The 15,251-nt window shown below is 43.4% G+C and overlaps 2 protein-coding genes across 3 annotated transcripts; both read left to right on the top strand.

Annotated features, from left to right (window-relative positions):
* Positions 1 to 7: 7 nt before the first annotated feature.
* On the top strand, positions 8 to 1,321 carry c1qtnf9 (C1q and TNF related 9). The gene is made up of 3 exons (XM_028433220.1): positions 8 to 274; positions 352 to 414; positions 552 to 1,321. The coding sequence occupies exons 1-3, from the start codon at positions 88 to 90 to the stop codon at positions 1,319 to 1,321; spliced, it is 1,020 nt and encodes a 339-aa protein (XP_028289021.1). The 5' UTR covers positions 8 to 87.
* An 824-nt stretch (positions 1,322 to 2,145) lies between these two features.
* spata13 (spermatogenesis associated 13) lies at positions 2,146 to 15,218 on the top strand. Of its 2 annotated transcripts, XM_028432523.1 has the most exons (13): positions 2,146 to 2,622; positions 7,107 to 8,675; positions 10,277 to 10,732; positions 10,879 to 11,023; positions 11,218 to 11,345; positions 11,626 to 11,805; positions 12,241 to 12,420; positions 12,689 to 12,868; positions 12,959 to 13,191; positions 13,585 to 13,714; positions 13,834 to 14,209; positions 14,350 to 14,424; positions 14,526 to 15,218. In XM_028432523.1, the coding sequence occupies exons 1-13, from the start codon at positions 2,614 to 2,616 to the stop codon at positions 14,705 to 14,707; spliced, it is 3,843 nt and encodes a 1,280-aa protein (XP_028288324.1). In that variant the 5' UTR covers positions 2,146 to 2,613; the 3' UTR covers positions 14,708 to 15,218. The 2 variants fall into 2 exon arrangements, with proteins under 2 accessions (XP_028288324.1, XP_028288325.1); XM_028432524.1 differs by lacking the exons at positions 2,146 to 2,622; positions 7,107 to 8,675 and adding an exon at positions 9,468 to 9,782 and having other exon boundaries at positions 14,526 to 14,707.
* Positions 15,219 to 15,251: the final 33 nt, after the last annotated feature.

Genomic DNA, 15,251 nt, shown 5'->3' with positions numbered 1-15,251 from the left:
AGTTTTCTAGTCAAACATGAGGCCAGCTATGCCTGGGCATGAGCTTCTTTGAGGTTTTTGGATATCAGCTTTTGTTAGACAGGTGCAATGTTGCAGATAAGGTTTAAGGTCACAGTGCTGCTTCTTCTGTTAGCAGTCAGATGTGTTGCAGAGGAACAAACCCAAAGTAAAGGCTGCATTTGCGGATACCCTGGAATACCAGGGGATCCTGGGCACAACGGTACACCAGGCAGAGATGGCAGAGATGGACTCAGAGGTGAAAAGGGCGATCAGGGTAAGTTTACACATGGAAATTGCAGACAACGTTGTCGTTTAAAATGACATAATAATTAAGAAATCATCCACGGAAAGGTGAAGTTGGCTCTGCAGGACCAGCTGGAACGAATGGACACAAGGGAGACAAAGGGGACCCTGGTAAGCTGATCCACTGAAAAATATGTGAAATATTAAAATATTAGTATTTACTAGAGCCTCTGTTTGTTCATACTTAACTGTAGAGTATGGCTGAATTGCTAACCTCGCTTTAAAATGTATGTCCATGTCAATTAAAGGTGAAATGGGCCCAGCTGGACTCAAAGGAAAAAGAGGTGATAATGGAGAAAAGGGGCCTCCTGGGAAAATGGGACCACAAGGAGTGCAAGGGCCCATTGGCCTGAAAGGAAATAAGGGAGAGCTTGGACTTCCTGGACCACAAGGACCTAAAGGGGATTTAGGGCCTCATGGACCAGAGGGTCCAAAGGGTGAAATTGGCACCCAAGGAGACAGAGGCATTCAAGGACCACTGGGACCCCCAGGCAGGCCAGGCCCTAAGGGGGAAATTGGTGTTCCAGGTCATAAAGGAAATATTGGTTATCGTGGGGAGAGAGGGGCTCGAGGGGAAAGAGGAGATAAGGGTGAAAAGGGAGATGAATTTGTTATCTCTAAAAGTGCCTTCTCTGTTGGCCTCACAGCACAGACTAAGCTCCCAGCAGTTAATGCACCCATCCGGTTTGACAAGATTATTTATAACCAACAGCAACACTACGATCCACAAACAGGAAGATTCACATGTGCCGCAGCAGGTGCTTACTTCTTCACATACCACATCACTGTATTCTCCAGAAATGTAAAAGTGGCCCTGGTTAAGAATGGAGCAAAAATCATCCACACCACGGATACCTACCAGAGCAGTGAGGACCAGGCAGCAGGGGGTGCTGTGCTGCACCTAGAGGTGGGGGACAGGGTGTGGCTGCAGGTGGCAGGAGGAGAGCTGTTCAATGGGCTGTTTGCTGATGAGGATGATGACACCACCTTCTCTGGGTTCTTAATCTTTGGAACATAATTAAGGTGCTATTTACAAAATATTTTAATCGGTATCAGTCAGTAAGAAAACTCATATTGTGGTTGATTTTATAGTACATAGTACATCAAAACAAAGAATTCTAATTCTATATATTCTATATATTCATTTGCCAATAGTTACACTTGTGATAAAATGTCACAATCAAAACAAATGACAGCAGTAGACAGTTGACAGTGAACTGGCCAGGAAGAGTGCTCAAAGCTGCTGTTAGATTTAATTCTATAACACAGCAAATGTACTTTTATCTGTAATTGGATTTTTATTTACCTTTTATGGTTACACTGTGTAAATATTCTGAATCCTGTCGCACTTGTCGCATCAATTATTTTCCTTTTCTTGTTTTATCTTTATCTTTGAATGGTCATTTTGTTAAATTATGTTAAAATAAAATCAAATTAAAACGTGTAAAGGTTCTGCTCTCTATGTGTTTTTCTTCTGGCCTGTTTACCTACATATCACTAAGTCCTGTTTCTCCCTCTGGTATTTGGCGGGGATGGGCATATGATATTAATTACAATGGTATGATGGAATGACATGACACGAGAAAGACAACGCAACACCAACTGGATGGCCCAGTCTTTTTTTGTCTCTTAAAACACGCAGGAAGTGAGGTGAAGGCATTGTGTGTTTTCTCTTTTTTCCTCCGTTCATTCAGGAACCTTGCATGTGGGCGTGGTCTTTTAGGGGTTGCGGGATTGTCTTGCTGAAAGATGATTGGTTAAAGCATGATGGTCACGCTGTGGTCAACCAATAATATCCACTGTAGACCCTCAGAGGCCCCGCCTCATTCACAAACACTGCAACAAGTGCATTAATGATGCTCGGCAGTTCAAACCTTCAAGAAAGAGCTCTTCTAAGTGGCTTCAGCAGCGAAATTATGACCATCTTCTGAGCAACGACGGAATATATCGCATGGTAGTCTTATGATCTTGCTTCTACTAACGGGTTTTACCGGTTCACCAAAGTGAAATTAGAAACCGCAGCCGCTTGCGCAATTTAGAAGTTTATCAGTGAGCTCGTGAGCTAGCTTAAGTTGCTGGCTGTGTTTGTCTGAGAAGAAGTCAGCCAGCCATTTGTCTCAGTATGTTGCGGGGTGACTAGTAAACAGAGATAGACGCACTTGTCCTGCTTTTGGTGCCCGACATGTTTATACGAGAGGAGTGCGATGCAGCAAGCCGCTGAAACCGCTTCACTATGGATAAATAACAAGAACACAGCTGCACCGTCGGTGTGAGGACAAAAAGGGGGTCAGGAGGACCACATCAGCGACTATGAGCAGGGTGAGAAAACTTTTGCAGTGTCTTCTATTAGTGTTATATTAATGATTAATGTTAATATTCAGTTGCAGTGATTTCCCCCTCTTGTGTTCTTCGTTAAAATGGGACTGGAGGGGGTCATTGTAGTGCATTACAGCCGTGGTTGTTATAGTGATGTGGGAGATGCCAGGCTGTGCAGGGAGTTGGTGAAGGAGGGGTGGAGGGGCCAGCAACTACAAAGAGCTTTATGGCCAAAGTAAGTTAATTAATGCAGAAATAAATAAGCAGTTTGGCCCCGAGTTCTTCATGGGCTTAGAAAAACTACTCAATATAATCCCCTTTCATTATAGCTGCTTGTGTACAGATTGACTCTTATCATGCACTAACTGAGCTGCACTTCTCCATGTAGGAGTTTGCTCCAGTTAATTAACTTGTGTTTTCATCGCTCACTAGATAAATGTTAATGCTAGAGCTAAATGTGGTGTGTGGGTCATTCCTCTGCAGGTCAGAGTCCTCTGATTTATTGTGTGCCAAAACAATAATTTTTATAGCAGTACTAAACCGCTGTAAAATAATTGCATACTGAGCTACTTTTCCTCGCTAGGCACAATAGTAATTTAGTATCACATGACACAAATTAGAGTTTATCCTGGTGTAGTTTGTAAACTTGTTCTGCGTTCCCTTTCTATGTGTCTTGGATGTTGATGGAGGAGCCTTTTGGTTGTTGTGGCTTTGCTGTCAGGTTACACTCTTGGCTGTTGACAAGGAGACCTGGTGGTGTTTTGTCCTCACTAAGCCTTGTACACTGTGTGGTGTTAGATTTCTGGTAGTCTGTCTCTATGACAGTCCTCTACAGATCAGGTGAGTGGCTGCCTGTGTGAGAGTGGTGACACTCCCTGCTTTGGCCTCTTACCTGTACTTCCCACGCTCCTCAGAAAGAGGCGTGGTCTGTCCCTTTCTCCTTCTTTCTGGCAGATCAAAAATGAGGAACTGGGCCATGGACAAATTTGAGTCTTCAACTAATAAACTGAACTCATATGATCCAGAAAGGACATTCCGTCTCAGCATTAAAATAGTACACATTACTGGAATTGCTCTAATGGCAACAAAGAAGTGAGGCTTTATCACAGTGTTTCATAAACACAAGTACAGAGTGCACAAACATTTTTTCCCCTGCTGTCATGGCCTGTTCGGCTGTTTACAAGGTCTGAGTGGCACTCAGTCTGAGTTAAATGGCCCATGATCTACCTGATTAGGCTAACATGTAGATGGAACCAGTCCTGAACACAGACTGGTAGAGCTCCACTAATCAGATTATTACTGGATGGTATAGGCTATACACACTCCCACGTCCACACACTGCTCCCTTACACAGAAGATTTCTGAAAACTTTCTCTGCATGTGCAGACAGGCTGTAGCACTGGCTAACAGGCATGAAGACTGGAATGAAGACTGGAATGATTTTTATATGGATTTTAACCGTCTAGTGTGGCTTAATCCTGTGAGTCCTACAAACCCCAAAACCTATAATAACCAATGATAATAGTTTTGTTTTCAGAACAGTAAACCTTTGCTGTTTCACTTGCCATCTGTTCAGTTTAACTTTGACAAAACTCCAGCTCTGCATTCTCATTCATCTAATGAGCCAATCTGTTCTTTAAAACACTGCATGGTGTGGATATAGGACATCCTAGAGAGGACTGTCTTTCTCGCTTCCTTTCATCGAGACAGTGACAGCTTATAGAAGAATGGTTTTGTTGCTCCAGGGTGGTTCTGCCTGTCTCACAGTTAAGCCAAAGAATGAAAACTTAACTTTCACTCAATACTGTCTGTCTGTGGTGGTATTTCAGTTTAGTACGGAGTTAATTTTGTCTTAATGCCTCAGCCTTAGGCAGGACATACCTCTACAGAGGTGAACTATGGGCAGCAGGTCACATATTGCTATGCATTTATGACTCCTTGCGTAATAGCTTGCTTTTTCCAGCCAAACAGGAAGGGCTTTCCTACCTGCACATGCACACATGTGAGTGCACATGCACATGGATTCTCACTGTGTGCACTACATGAGAAAGGATGCTCTAACTAAATATGTTTTGGGCTTTTGGCTGCTGTGTACATGTTTATGTATCTGGATGTGTGTTCAACCTTGTCTCTCTGAGTTTAATCTGAAGCTGGCTCCAGCTGGCTGCCATGTGTGTGGGAGGGGGGGGCACTCCTCCCTGAGCTCTTAATTAACTCTGGACCAGGGCCCCAGCGTGCCGCTCCCATCCACAGATTAGCAAGAGGAAGCTGGAGAGAAGCAGTGATCCCGGAATGCAAGCAGAGCAGAAATGATACTGGAAATATTGACAGTGTGAAAGTGTTGTGTATTTACAGTCAGTAGGGCGGGACGTTTACGTAAGTAACAATTTGCCCAAATGTTACAATGTCCATAGCTGTAAACATGTGTTTTAGAAACTCTAAAAGTACAGTGCTTTAGGATAAAAGTAGTGCATTAACAAGGATTATTACATCAAGTAGTTTATTGATAATAATAATTTAATCGATCAATCAGTATTGGTTAGTACTGGAGAAAATGACCCAGCTAATTCCATTAAATTGCATATGAAAAAAAATCACCATGGAGTGATTGCAGACTTTTCGTGTAATGTATGTTAACCACAGAGGATGATGCATTATGTCTGTAATAAAAATGCAATACAGCTCATAAAAACATGACCAGGCAAAGAAATAAACATTCACTGGAATATAAAAGCAGTTTGCTCATACCGTGTTTACAGTCTGTATTCTCACCCAGTGTAACAGTGACCACCTGTGTCAGCTTGAGTCCTACTAACAGCTTTGCCAAGTATTAGTAGGTGCCAACTGTCACAGGGCTGTTGGCAGCAGGGAGAAGGCGTATAAAGGTACTGAAGCATAGGACATTGGGTAGATCGGCTGAAAACATGACATGAGAATTCAAAACAAAAACACTATCGACATTCTTTTCTTATCTCTCCCGCATCTTTGTGCTTGGAAGTTGCTTGGAATAATCGACCACATCTATTTTTCCAGTTTCTGCTCAACGTGACTCCTCTTTGGCTCTGGAGGAGAAGGTACAAGAAGACAATTCAGCATAGCTGTGAAAGCAGCACATTGTTCACAAGGGGTGTTTACTGTCTGTCAGCAGCGGTGCTTGGCAGCGGTGGCTCTGTGTTTACATAAGTGTTCAGTGTGATGGAGCAAGCTGGTTGAAGTGACAGCAAATTCCACTGAGAGGTTGACTGAGAAAGCTCATCTGCTGCTGAACATGCGGAGGAAGTGTGGGAGAATGCCAGGTTCCCTGCAACTCCCTGCATGTGCACACAGGAAAAATGCTTCCTTCAGACCTTAAAAAGTCACTCCATGTTAGGACAGAGTGATGCTGACAAAACACAATATTTGTTTTGAATACCTGAAATGGCATTGAAAATGTTTTACGAGCAGTTGAATTTTAAAGTTGTAAGCTGGTTATTTAGTGTCTATTAATGACCCACTTGTCAAAAACGTCAACATAATCCACGAGCAGATACTGGTGTATGAACAGAAAATATATAACAAGAATAATTAAAAATAATAAACACTTAAAATGTTATAACTGTAGGTATTAAAATGTTATTTCTGTAAGCAAGCTGCTTGTTGACATTCTGCTTGTAAGTGGAGGTAGATATATTAAAGTGTTCCTTTAAATATAAGGTTTTCTGTTTTCATCCAATGATGTCATCATTCTGGGATTAGATCATATTTAGGGAGCTAAACTGAAAATTATTTAGAAAAATGGATAAACTAAATGGAAAACGTTCATTTTCAGTCGTTTGCTGGCTGAAGAGAGACAATGATCTGTTATTATGAGTGGAAAAGTGTCTCTGATTTGAAGACCACACAACCCTGCCTGTCACCATCACCTCACCTTCTACTTAATCTGAAGAAAACTGGGCAATTTATTGCATTAATCACAATGGATTAACAAGTTTCATTGCTTAGTCACGCTAACAAAGCCCTGCTTCAAAGCCTCAGCTGTATTAGCCACTGCTGTGACACACACACACACGCACACAGAAAGCTGAACCAAGCAGCAGCAGTACCCCCACCCCAGCCTGGGCCTCATCTCTCCTCAGACATTGAAATACAGCACCAAGGACAAATACATGTAGTGTTCTCAGTTAAAATGTGTTACTCCTCTGGACCCTCAGCACACTGAGGAATACTTGTCTTTCTGTTTATTGTTGTTCTCCAGTTGTCTTTTCTTGTATACAAATACACAGAAGAATGTAATGTAAACACAACATTGATTTGGGTTATTTTACTATTAATATTTATATTGTTTTTCACAGCCTTTGTTAAAAGTGTTACAGAATAATCAATCATTTTGAAGTATGTTGCTTGATTTGTTTGATGTTTGCAATAATTTAATTGCTTCATTGCAGCCTTTGGTTCTTCAGTAATGCAGCATGCTGCAGTCATTAACTTGAGCTCTGTTTGTTTTTCAGGCTGAACAAAAGGACAGGGTCCTGTCCACAAGTGAAGACCATCTCCCATGTCTCCATAACTCAAAAGCTGACCCAGTGATCCGGAGCAGACCCCTCAGTGATATATATCCATTTCAGAGCCACACTGACAAAAGTTCAGTCCCCTATCTGCTGTCTGGATGTGGTGCCCAGGTACAGCCTGTGAATGCTGGTCCTCACGCTGATGAAAACAGACTGAACGGCATCAACTCATCTGCCTGGTCCAGCCCTGTTATAGGTCAGCCTGAAGGAAAGCTGTACTCCACTAGAATTATGAGGCTTTTTTCTAACCCAAGGAAGGGCCCTGTCCCTGCTCATAGTCCCACTGCTGACAGTCCAACCCTGACACATGGCAACAACGGCAGCAATGGTCCCCAGTCCTGGTCAGGACTTCCTGGCTTGGGTGTTGTGGACTCCTTCAAGAAGCTGAAGTTGTCTGTACTTCAGGGGATTCAGAGTAGAGGGGCAGCTAACCACGATGGAGACCATGTCCCTTTCCCTAATCAGGAGTTGATGAATGGAACAGTTCAGGCTGGTGTAACCGATGCATCAAATCATTTAGTGACTTCAGAAGGATATGTGTCTAATGGAAATTTTACAGGCCAAAAGTTACCAGTGATGAGGCAGAGTAGCTCAGATATTGAGGACTATGATGATGAGGAGGAAAATGACGGCGACGGTCTCATGCGCAACTCACGATTGTCCAGGAGTATCAGGAGAGCTTATGGCGCTGGACGCATCTCTTTACTCGACATGGCGAATGGAAGGCAATTAGGAAGTAAGACAAATGCAACTGCAAGTAACACACAGAATCCAGATCAGACATCTAAAGACAATGGCCAAACACTGAACATAAATGAAAGTACTAATGTGAAGGTGCTGAGCAGACTGAGCAAAAGTGCAGAGAATCTTCCTATATTTAAGGCAACTTTTAGACGCAAAGCTCCATCTCCAGGGCCTCCTTCCCCACAGGATGACCCTCAGAGTACAAGCACATCAAACAGGAACACAAACATCCAAAGGACTGCCAGTGCATCCTCAGTGGACTTCTTGGGCCATGCTGGCAGCCGCAGGAAGAGTCCCATACATACGAAGGGGTCGATGCTGAAGCTGGTTGGCAGCATGACTGACCTAACTGTCCGACACAGGCGAAGTCTCTCCCCTAGCCCCACCTCTCCATCTCCCATGTCACCCCTGAGCCGTCTACACGATGATTACTCCCGTCGTGTGCCTTGCCTTCAAAACGGCGAGCGACAGCGCCGGCCCTCGTCTGGCACATACCAGGCTGTGTCTGTCGAACACGCTCCTCTGGTTCATCACCAGTCAGAATATGACGATGTCAGCCAGCAGGCGCTTCAGGTTACCACCAACCCGCTTTCCTTGGAGCCTCCAGAGTCCACAGAGCAGACATCACCTGGTATCTCAGCTTATTATGAACCACTGGCTGTACCCACAACAAGTGATTATAAACAGATGGTTGAATCCCCACTCTGCCAAAGAGAACCTTCACTACAGCAAGAACAGACTGAGGGCAGCTCTCTTCCAAATGAGGTGAGGTAGCAAGATGAATCTGATTCTATTTACAGGCCACTGTTTTTTGTCATTGTTTAGTGTGACACTTCCTTCTTTGATCAGACACAAACCTAGGATGTTATCTTTGTGCAGCTTGCCCGTTTCCTCTGACCTGCTTACAGAGGGTCAAAATGTGCTGCTGCTAACATTTTTAAGCACCTATCATACACAATTAACACCTTTCATCAATGCAAAGAAGAGAACAGGATTAGTAATTATTACTGTTAACTTTCAAAGAGAAATGAAGCTTTGATAGACAGAGGAAAGATAAACTCTCTTATCACACATGACAGCGTGATCATTGATGGATGCCAGCTGAGTGGCATTGACCCTTGCCTTAGAAAGGATCATTCCTGGCTGTGTGAAGTGATCTTTGAATCTGGGATGATTTTAACATATTGAGATAAGTTCTCATGTCGACGTGATACTTGTCATTTGAGAGTACGTGTGCGTCAATCCTGAGCTGTATGAAGTGCAAAGTCCCGCTGAAGGTCAAATACAGAAAATAGTCACACCAGCAAAACACTGATTCACCCTCCTACTCCTGTCAGTTGTGTTTGATTTCTGATGTCTGCTAGTTCAGAGTCACATGCTGAAACCAGCTGTTCTGTGCCACTAGGCACGCTGAAGGAGCAGAGAGAGTTAATGATTAGGCTTTGTTTATGATTAGTGGCCCTTGCGCAAAAAAGCTCCATAGTCCCATTGCTGTGGGAGGGGGGGTAGGAGGCTATGACGAAGTACAGCCCTCACCTCTCCCCCTTCGCTAGTTGCAGCACAATAGCTCAAAGTCCAGCATGAAGACTGGGCCCGGGACAGCTAACAGCAACACCAAGTAGGACCTAAATACAGAATTTTAGTACAGTATGTTTTGGTCTAAGAGTGGGATTTTTAATTTGATGATGAACAGGAAAAACAGATTTGTGTACTGTAGAAATCAAGAGGCTTTTACTAGAATGTTTTAGGGACTTTGCCGTGGAACCACAGGCCACCCTCTGTGTTAGTGTGTGTTTCACAATGGTCCTAGTCTATTGTGTGCCTTTCCAGTGTATATGCCGGGGTCCGGACCCAGATCGAGAAAAACAAGAGGTGAGGTTTGGTTTTGCTGGCTGACCAAATGACTTAATGCAGTAATTTCTATATCAGTAAGCATTTGTCAATATTTGACTGTTGAAGTAGACAATACCTGCTGACATACATGCACTAGGATAACATTCAACTGTGGAATATTTATGCAATTTCTGGTGCAGTTTTTGTTTGAACTTGATTAGCATTGTGTTTAATGTGTTGAATATGTGGAGTGTGTGAATTCTTTCACACAAAAAGTTCTCATGAGAATGCTGATCTGATTAAGTTCTGTTTAATTTTGCACTCCTGAGATTGACCTGTAGATTGAAAACTACACTTGTTTCTGTGCTTGACATTTATGACTTGTGGAACCATCTCACTCTGTTTCTGATTAACAGATGTCCTCCCCTGCCTACATTATGTTCTGCATCTCTGTACATTGCAGGTTATTGAAGAGGGAAAAGTCAACATTACTGTTCTCGTTTAGTTTTGAACTTTTTCCCTTTGCTCCACAGGTGACATCAGACCAACAAGACCAACGAGATGCACTTCTTCAAACACAGGAAGCCTCTCCATCAACCAGCAGCACACCTCCTATCTCACCAACATACATCCAAGAGTCACCCACATCACCCAGAGATGGTGCCACGGCCCCTACAGAAACATCCTCTGTCAAACCCAGACGAAGAAATGGGCGACCGAGACCTCGCCCCATCTCGGACTACGGGCAGCTGATTTCCAGGAAACAATCCATCCCTGAGGAGGTGGCAGAGCTGCATACTGAGGGAAGGACAGCAAGCACACTGGAGCATGAGGACAGTGCTAATGACCTGTATGGAAATGGACAGAGCTCTGAAAACTGCAATGCGAATGGGAACATTCAGGCCAGGAAGCAGCGCCCCATTTCAGTGATTGGAGCTGTGGATCTGTTCTCTCCTGACGCTGAACTGAAGGAGGACCGCCTTCCTTCTGTAAGCTTTTATCATCATGTGATGTTTCAAAACATTTTGTTGAAAATTATTACAATATTTATTTCCAGTGGAAAAGTGAAGAAAATCAATAGTGAAACCCAGAAGCTCCTTCTAAATTCCAGTATTGTTCTTTGGTTTCTTGGCAGCCTTTGTCGCGACCACCAATCCCGTCCCACCAGGTGCCCCCCTACAAAGGAGTGTCTGCCAGGTTTCGTCCCACCATCCTCTCCCAGAGCACCCCAATAGGACTGGACCGCGTAGGACGGCGCAAACTCCACAGAGTACTCAGCGGTGAGAACCGAGTTTGTTTGTGTTCAACAAGATGTGGGAAAGCTGTGGTCAAGGAATGTCAATAATTGTGTTGGAGGAAAATATTGATATACAGCTAGGTGCAGGTGTCCCTGCACCTGTGTCTGTGTTATAGCATTTTCAAGATGTCCAGCTCACAACTGTTTCATAATCTCTATATATAATCTCTGTTAAAGATGGAGTGTCTGAGTGCTCAGCAATACTGGATGACAGCGTTAGCGAGGAGGAGGAGGGCAGCTTTGATGAGCTCACTGACGTCACACCCTACCTCCAACCTGGGGTGGAGCTCTCTGTGCTCAACGAGGTGAGGCTGAGGAGGGAAAGTTTGTCACGTTGCAACATTCTCAGATATCTTCTCAAAAAGTATGCATCAAAATTTTGATGCAATGTTTATCTCGTGTTGCCTCGTGAACTGCCATGTGAAAATGTGTCTGCGTGTGTTTTTCAAGATGTTTGGCTACAGTCTAGCTGAACAAACAACCACTGCAGTGCCCACAAGTCTAGACATAATCTTACATGTTAGACATGTGCTTAGCCTCCATGTAATTGTATCTTTATCTTATCTGTGTGTGTGCTACTCACAGTGGATAAGCTCAGGCCACACGGTGTATGCAGAGTCTCTCTGGGACCATGTGACCATGGAAGAGCAGGAGCTGGCCTTCAAGGCTGGAGATGTTATCCGTGTCCTAGATGCCTCACACAAGGACTGGTGGTGGGGCAGGGGGCCTGACAGGGAGGCTTGGTTCCCCTCCAGCTTTGTGAGGGTAAGTGGCTTCCTGACCTGTGTGTCTAATTCATGTTTGCTCTCCAGCAGCAGAGAAAAGACTTGCAAACTGGCTCAGCTCCAAACAAGCAGCCCTCTGAACGCTGTGTGGAAAGGTTCAAACCTCAGCTGGTCTCTGTGGTGCTTAGAACTGATTGAGTCTTAATTAGGCAGGCTGTGGTAACCATGGCGAGGTGGTTTGACTGACAGTCTTCTGCTGCCTAATTGCTTGTTGCTGAATCAATAATGTTGATGTTGCCATAGCAATGTGGATATGACATACAAGTTCTTAAACAACGTCTAACTGCTTTATTTATTATATTGGATTATTTTGCAACTGAAGAAAAAAATGATTGGTCTAATAAGTTTTGTAAAACTAAACCCAACTTCTTGATGTTTTAAATGCTGCACTGTGTGTTTTGTGGATGTGTTTCAGGTGCGTGTGAACCAGGAGGACTCGAGTGCTGAAAGTGTGGAGAGTGTAGCCGACCAGGAAGACCCAGCTCCCAGGGACACACACAGTACTCAGCACAAGGAGCAAATGAGAACTAATGTGATTCAAGAAATCATGAACACTGAACGTGTTTACATCAAACACCTAAAAGACATCTGTGAGGTGAGGACTGCAGTCAGATCAAACCATTAGATTCTGGGCTGCTGCTCCTTTGTCCTAATTGTTCTTTATTATTCTAAAATGTGTTACACAGGCTCACATTCAAATAAATGTTGAAAATATTTTGATAATCTTGTTTCAAAAATTAAATATTAAAATTAATGTTAAACATTTTAGGATGAGACTGTCTAGCACCGCCTGTTGGCCAGTGTTTGAACTGTTTTTATGTCTTCTGTCAGTGTAAATATCTGTGGCTTTGTGTATGTTTCAGGGTTACATCCGTCAGTGCCGTAAACACCCCGACATGTTCACAGAGCTGCAGTTGAAGACCATCTTCAGCAACATAGAGGACATCTACAGGTTTCAGAGGCAGTTCCTCCGAGACCTGGAGAAGAAGTACAACAAAGACCAACCGCATCTCAGTGAAATAGGCTCTTGCTTTCTCTTGCAGGTATGAGATTTTTCAAAATTCACTTAATTCCAGGTGAGGTTTCACTGAATAAGTAACTATGAATGTTCATTAAATGTTTCTTTTTTTCAGGAGGAAGGCTTCTCTATCTACTCAGAGTACTGTAACACTCATCCAGCAGCCTGTGCTGAACTACAGCGCCTCATGAAGTCGGGCAAATACAAACATTTCTTTGAGGCCTGCCGCCTTCTTCAGCAGATGATTGACATTTCTATTGCTGGTTTTTTACTTACACCTGTCCAGAAGATTTGTAAATATCCGCTGCAGCTGGGAGAACTCCTCAAATACACCCCCAAAGACCACAGGTAACTTAACTGCTTTTACTCCCCATTTTATTATTACTTACACTAACTCTACTTACACATCTTGAACTCTATAATTACAACATATCTTTCTATGTTTATTGAAGATACTTTGAGTTCATGTAGCTTGGTAGCTTTATATGTGTCACCTACACATTACAATCAAAAGATATAGACACAGCTACAATGCAGGTAAAAACAGCCTATGATCACTTCAATAACCATCAACAGTCCTTCTTAAATTAAAAAAAGTGATTGGGGATTGGAGTCACTTTTTCCATCCATCATCTGAACCCGCTTTGCCCTGGGGTTGATTGGTTGTGTATCCATAATAGAGATTGAACTGTAAATGGAAATGTTTTATGTGCTCACTGTTGCATTGCTGATGTAATGCAGTGACTACAGCGGAGTGAGTGAAGCATACGAGGCTATGAAGAATGTGGCCAGTCTAATAAATGAGAGGAAAAGACGGCTGGAGAGTATCGACACCATTGCCCACTGGCAGGTTGCCATCTTACACTGGGAGGTGAGGATGTCTATGAATTAGTGTCATTAATCTTAGGACCCCTGGATAGTTTTTTCTTAGCATACATAAAGAATGTTGGCATTACACATATAAATCATTTGACTCTGTGACTCCTGTAGGGGCCTGATGTGCTGGAACGCAGCTCGGAGCTGATCCACTCTGGAGAGATGACTCGAATCATCCGGCAAGGCAAAATGCAACAGCGCAGATTCTTCCTGTTTGACCACCAGCTGGTCTACTGTAAAAAAGATGTCCTGCGCAGAGACCTGCTCCACTATCGTGGACGGTTGGATATGGACCATACCGAGGTGGTGGACGTGCCTGATGGGCGGGACCCAGACCTGGGCCTGACCCTGAGGAACGCTCTGCGGCTGCGCCACGCCTCCACTCTGGAGTTTCTGTGTGTGCTGTGCTGTAGGAAAGCCCAGGACAAGCAGAGGTGGCTGCAGGCCTTTGCCAAGGAGAGGCACAGAGTCAAGGAGGACCAAGAGATGGGTAAGTCAGACTGGATTCCTTTAACAAAGAACACAAACAGCCATTGTGAGTAGATGTCAAATGAGAGGTGAAAACACTGTTGGGAGAAAGTGGGAAGTAAATATTTTGACCTGAAGGTGCTTTTCTGTGTGTCTTGGCAGGAATGGACATCAGCGAAGAGCAAAGAAAACAGGCCATTGTTAATGCAAGGCGAGCCAAACACGGAAAGATCAAAAGTAAGGAAAATATGATGTCTTCATGCTCTGAAGCTGCTTTTTATTTCATTTAATTCACTTTTAGTTCTCGTTTTTAATATTGATTTCTTTTCATCATTTAGCCATTGGTTACTCTGGTTCTGTCCCACCACATCACCAAAACCTGCACCCACTTCATCAGCGTCACATTACCATTCCAACCAGTGTGCCTCAGCAGCAGGTCTTTTCACTGGCTGAGCCCCCTAAACGAAAGCCCTACCACCTGTTGTACAGCATCACCCGCAACGCCTTTTTCAGGAAGTGAGGCTGTGCTCTCTGATCCTTTTTTGTTTTTTCTCTGCACACATTGAGAGAAACCTGTCCTGAAGTCTGAAAGAACACTTTATTTTTCCCTGTGTTTTCTTACATGTGAATGTACTGTCAAGTTTTGTTTGTGTGCCACCTGTGTCAGTCATAATGTGTCTTTTTTTTGTTGCATGTTGAAAGTCAGTGCCTACAACTTTGGAAAGGGCATGAGACAAAAGTGTTAAAATACTGACTGTCCATTTTGTTGGTGTGTTTTAAAGATGCTGCTTACCCAAAAGGCACTCATCCCTTTTGTCTTATTAATTCCAGCTGAACATTTATTTTTTAACTTATGACAGTGATGTGTATTCTGCATAACACAAACATGGTTTTTCGTTTATTTCACAAAGGCTGGAACCTTTTTTTTTTGCTACATGTCTGTCAGCTCTGAGCACAAAACAGAGGATAAATCAACCGGCACGTTCACCTACCCTTTTAACATTGTAAATAAAACTCTTGTACAAACATAACCTAATGCTGTTACTTCAGAATAATTCTGTTTG

Source organism: Parambassis ranga, chromosome 20, assembly GCF_900634625.1.
Source record: "Parambassis ranga chromosome 20, fParRan2.1, whole genome shotgun sequence".
Taxonomy (NCBI): domain Eukaryota; kingdom Metazoa; phylum Chordata; class Actinopteri; family Ambassidae; genus Parambassis; species Parambassis ranga.
Note: the sequence above shows the minus strand (reverse complement) of the source record. Positions and strands in the feature narration are given on the sequence as shown.

Coding starts and splice junctions, on each gene's coding strand:
- c1qtnf9 (XM_028433220.1), top strand. CDS start 88: ATGTTGCAGATAAGGTTTAAGGTCACAGTGCTGCTTCTTCTGTTAGCA. Junction 275..351: donor AGGTGAAAAGGGCGATCAGG/GTAAGTTTACAC, acceptor ATCCACGGAAAG/GTGAAGTTGGCTCTGCAGGA. Junction 415..551: donor GGGAGACAAAGGGGACCCTG/GTAAGCTGATCC, acceptor TGTCAATTAAAG/GTGAAATGGGCCCAGCTGGA.
- spata13 (XM_028432523.1), top strand. Junction 12,869..12,958: donor GCTCTTGCTTTCTCTTGCAG/GTATGAGATTTT, acceptor TCTTTTTTTCAG/GAGGAAGGCTTCTCTATCTA. Junction 13,715..13,833: donor TTGCCATCTTACACTGGGAG/GTGAGGATGTCT, acceptor TGACTCCTGTAG/GGGCCTGATGTGCTGGAACG.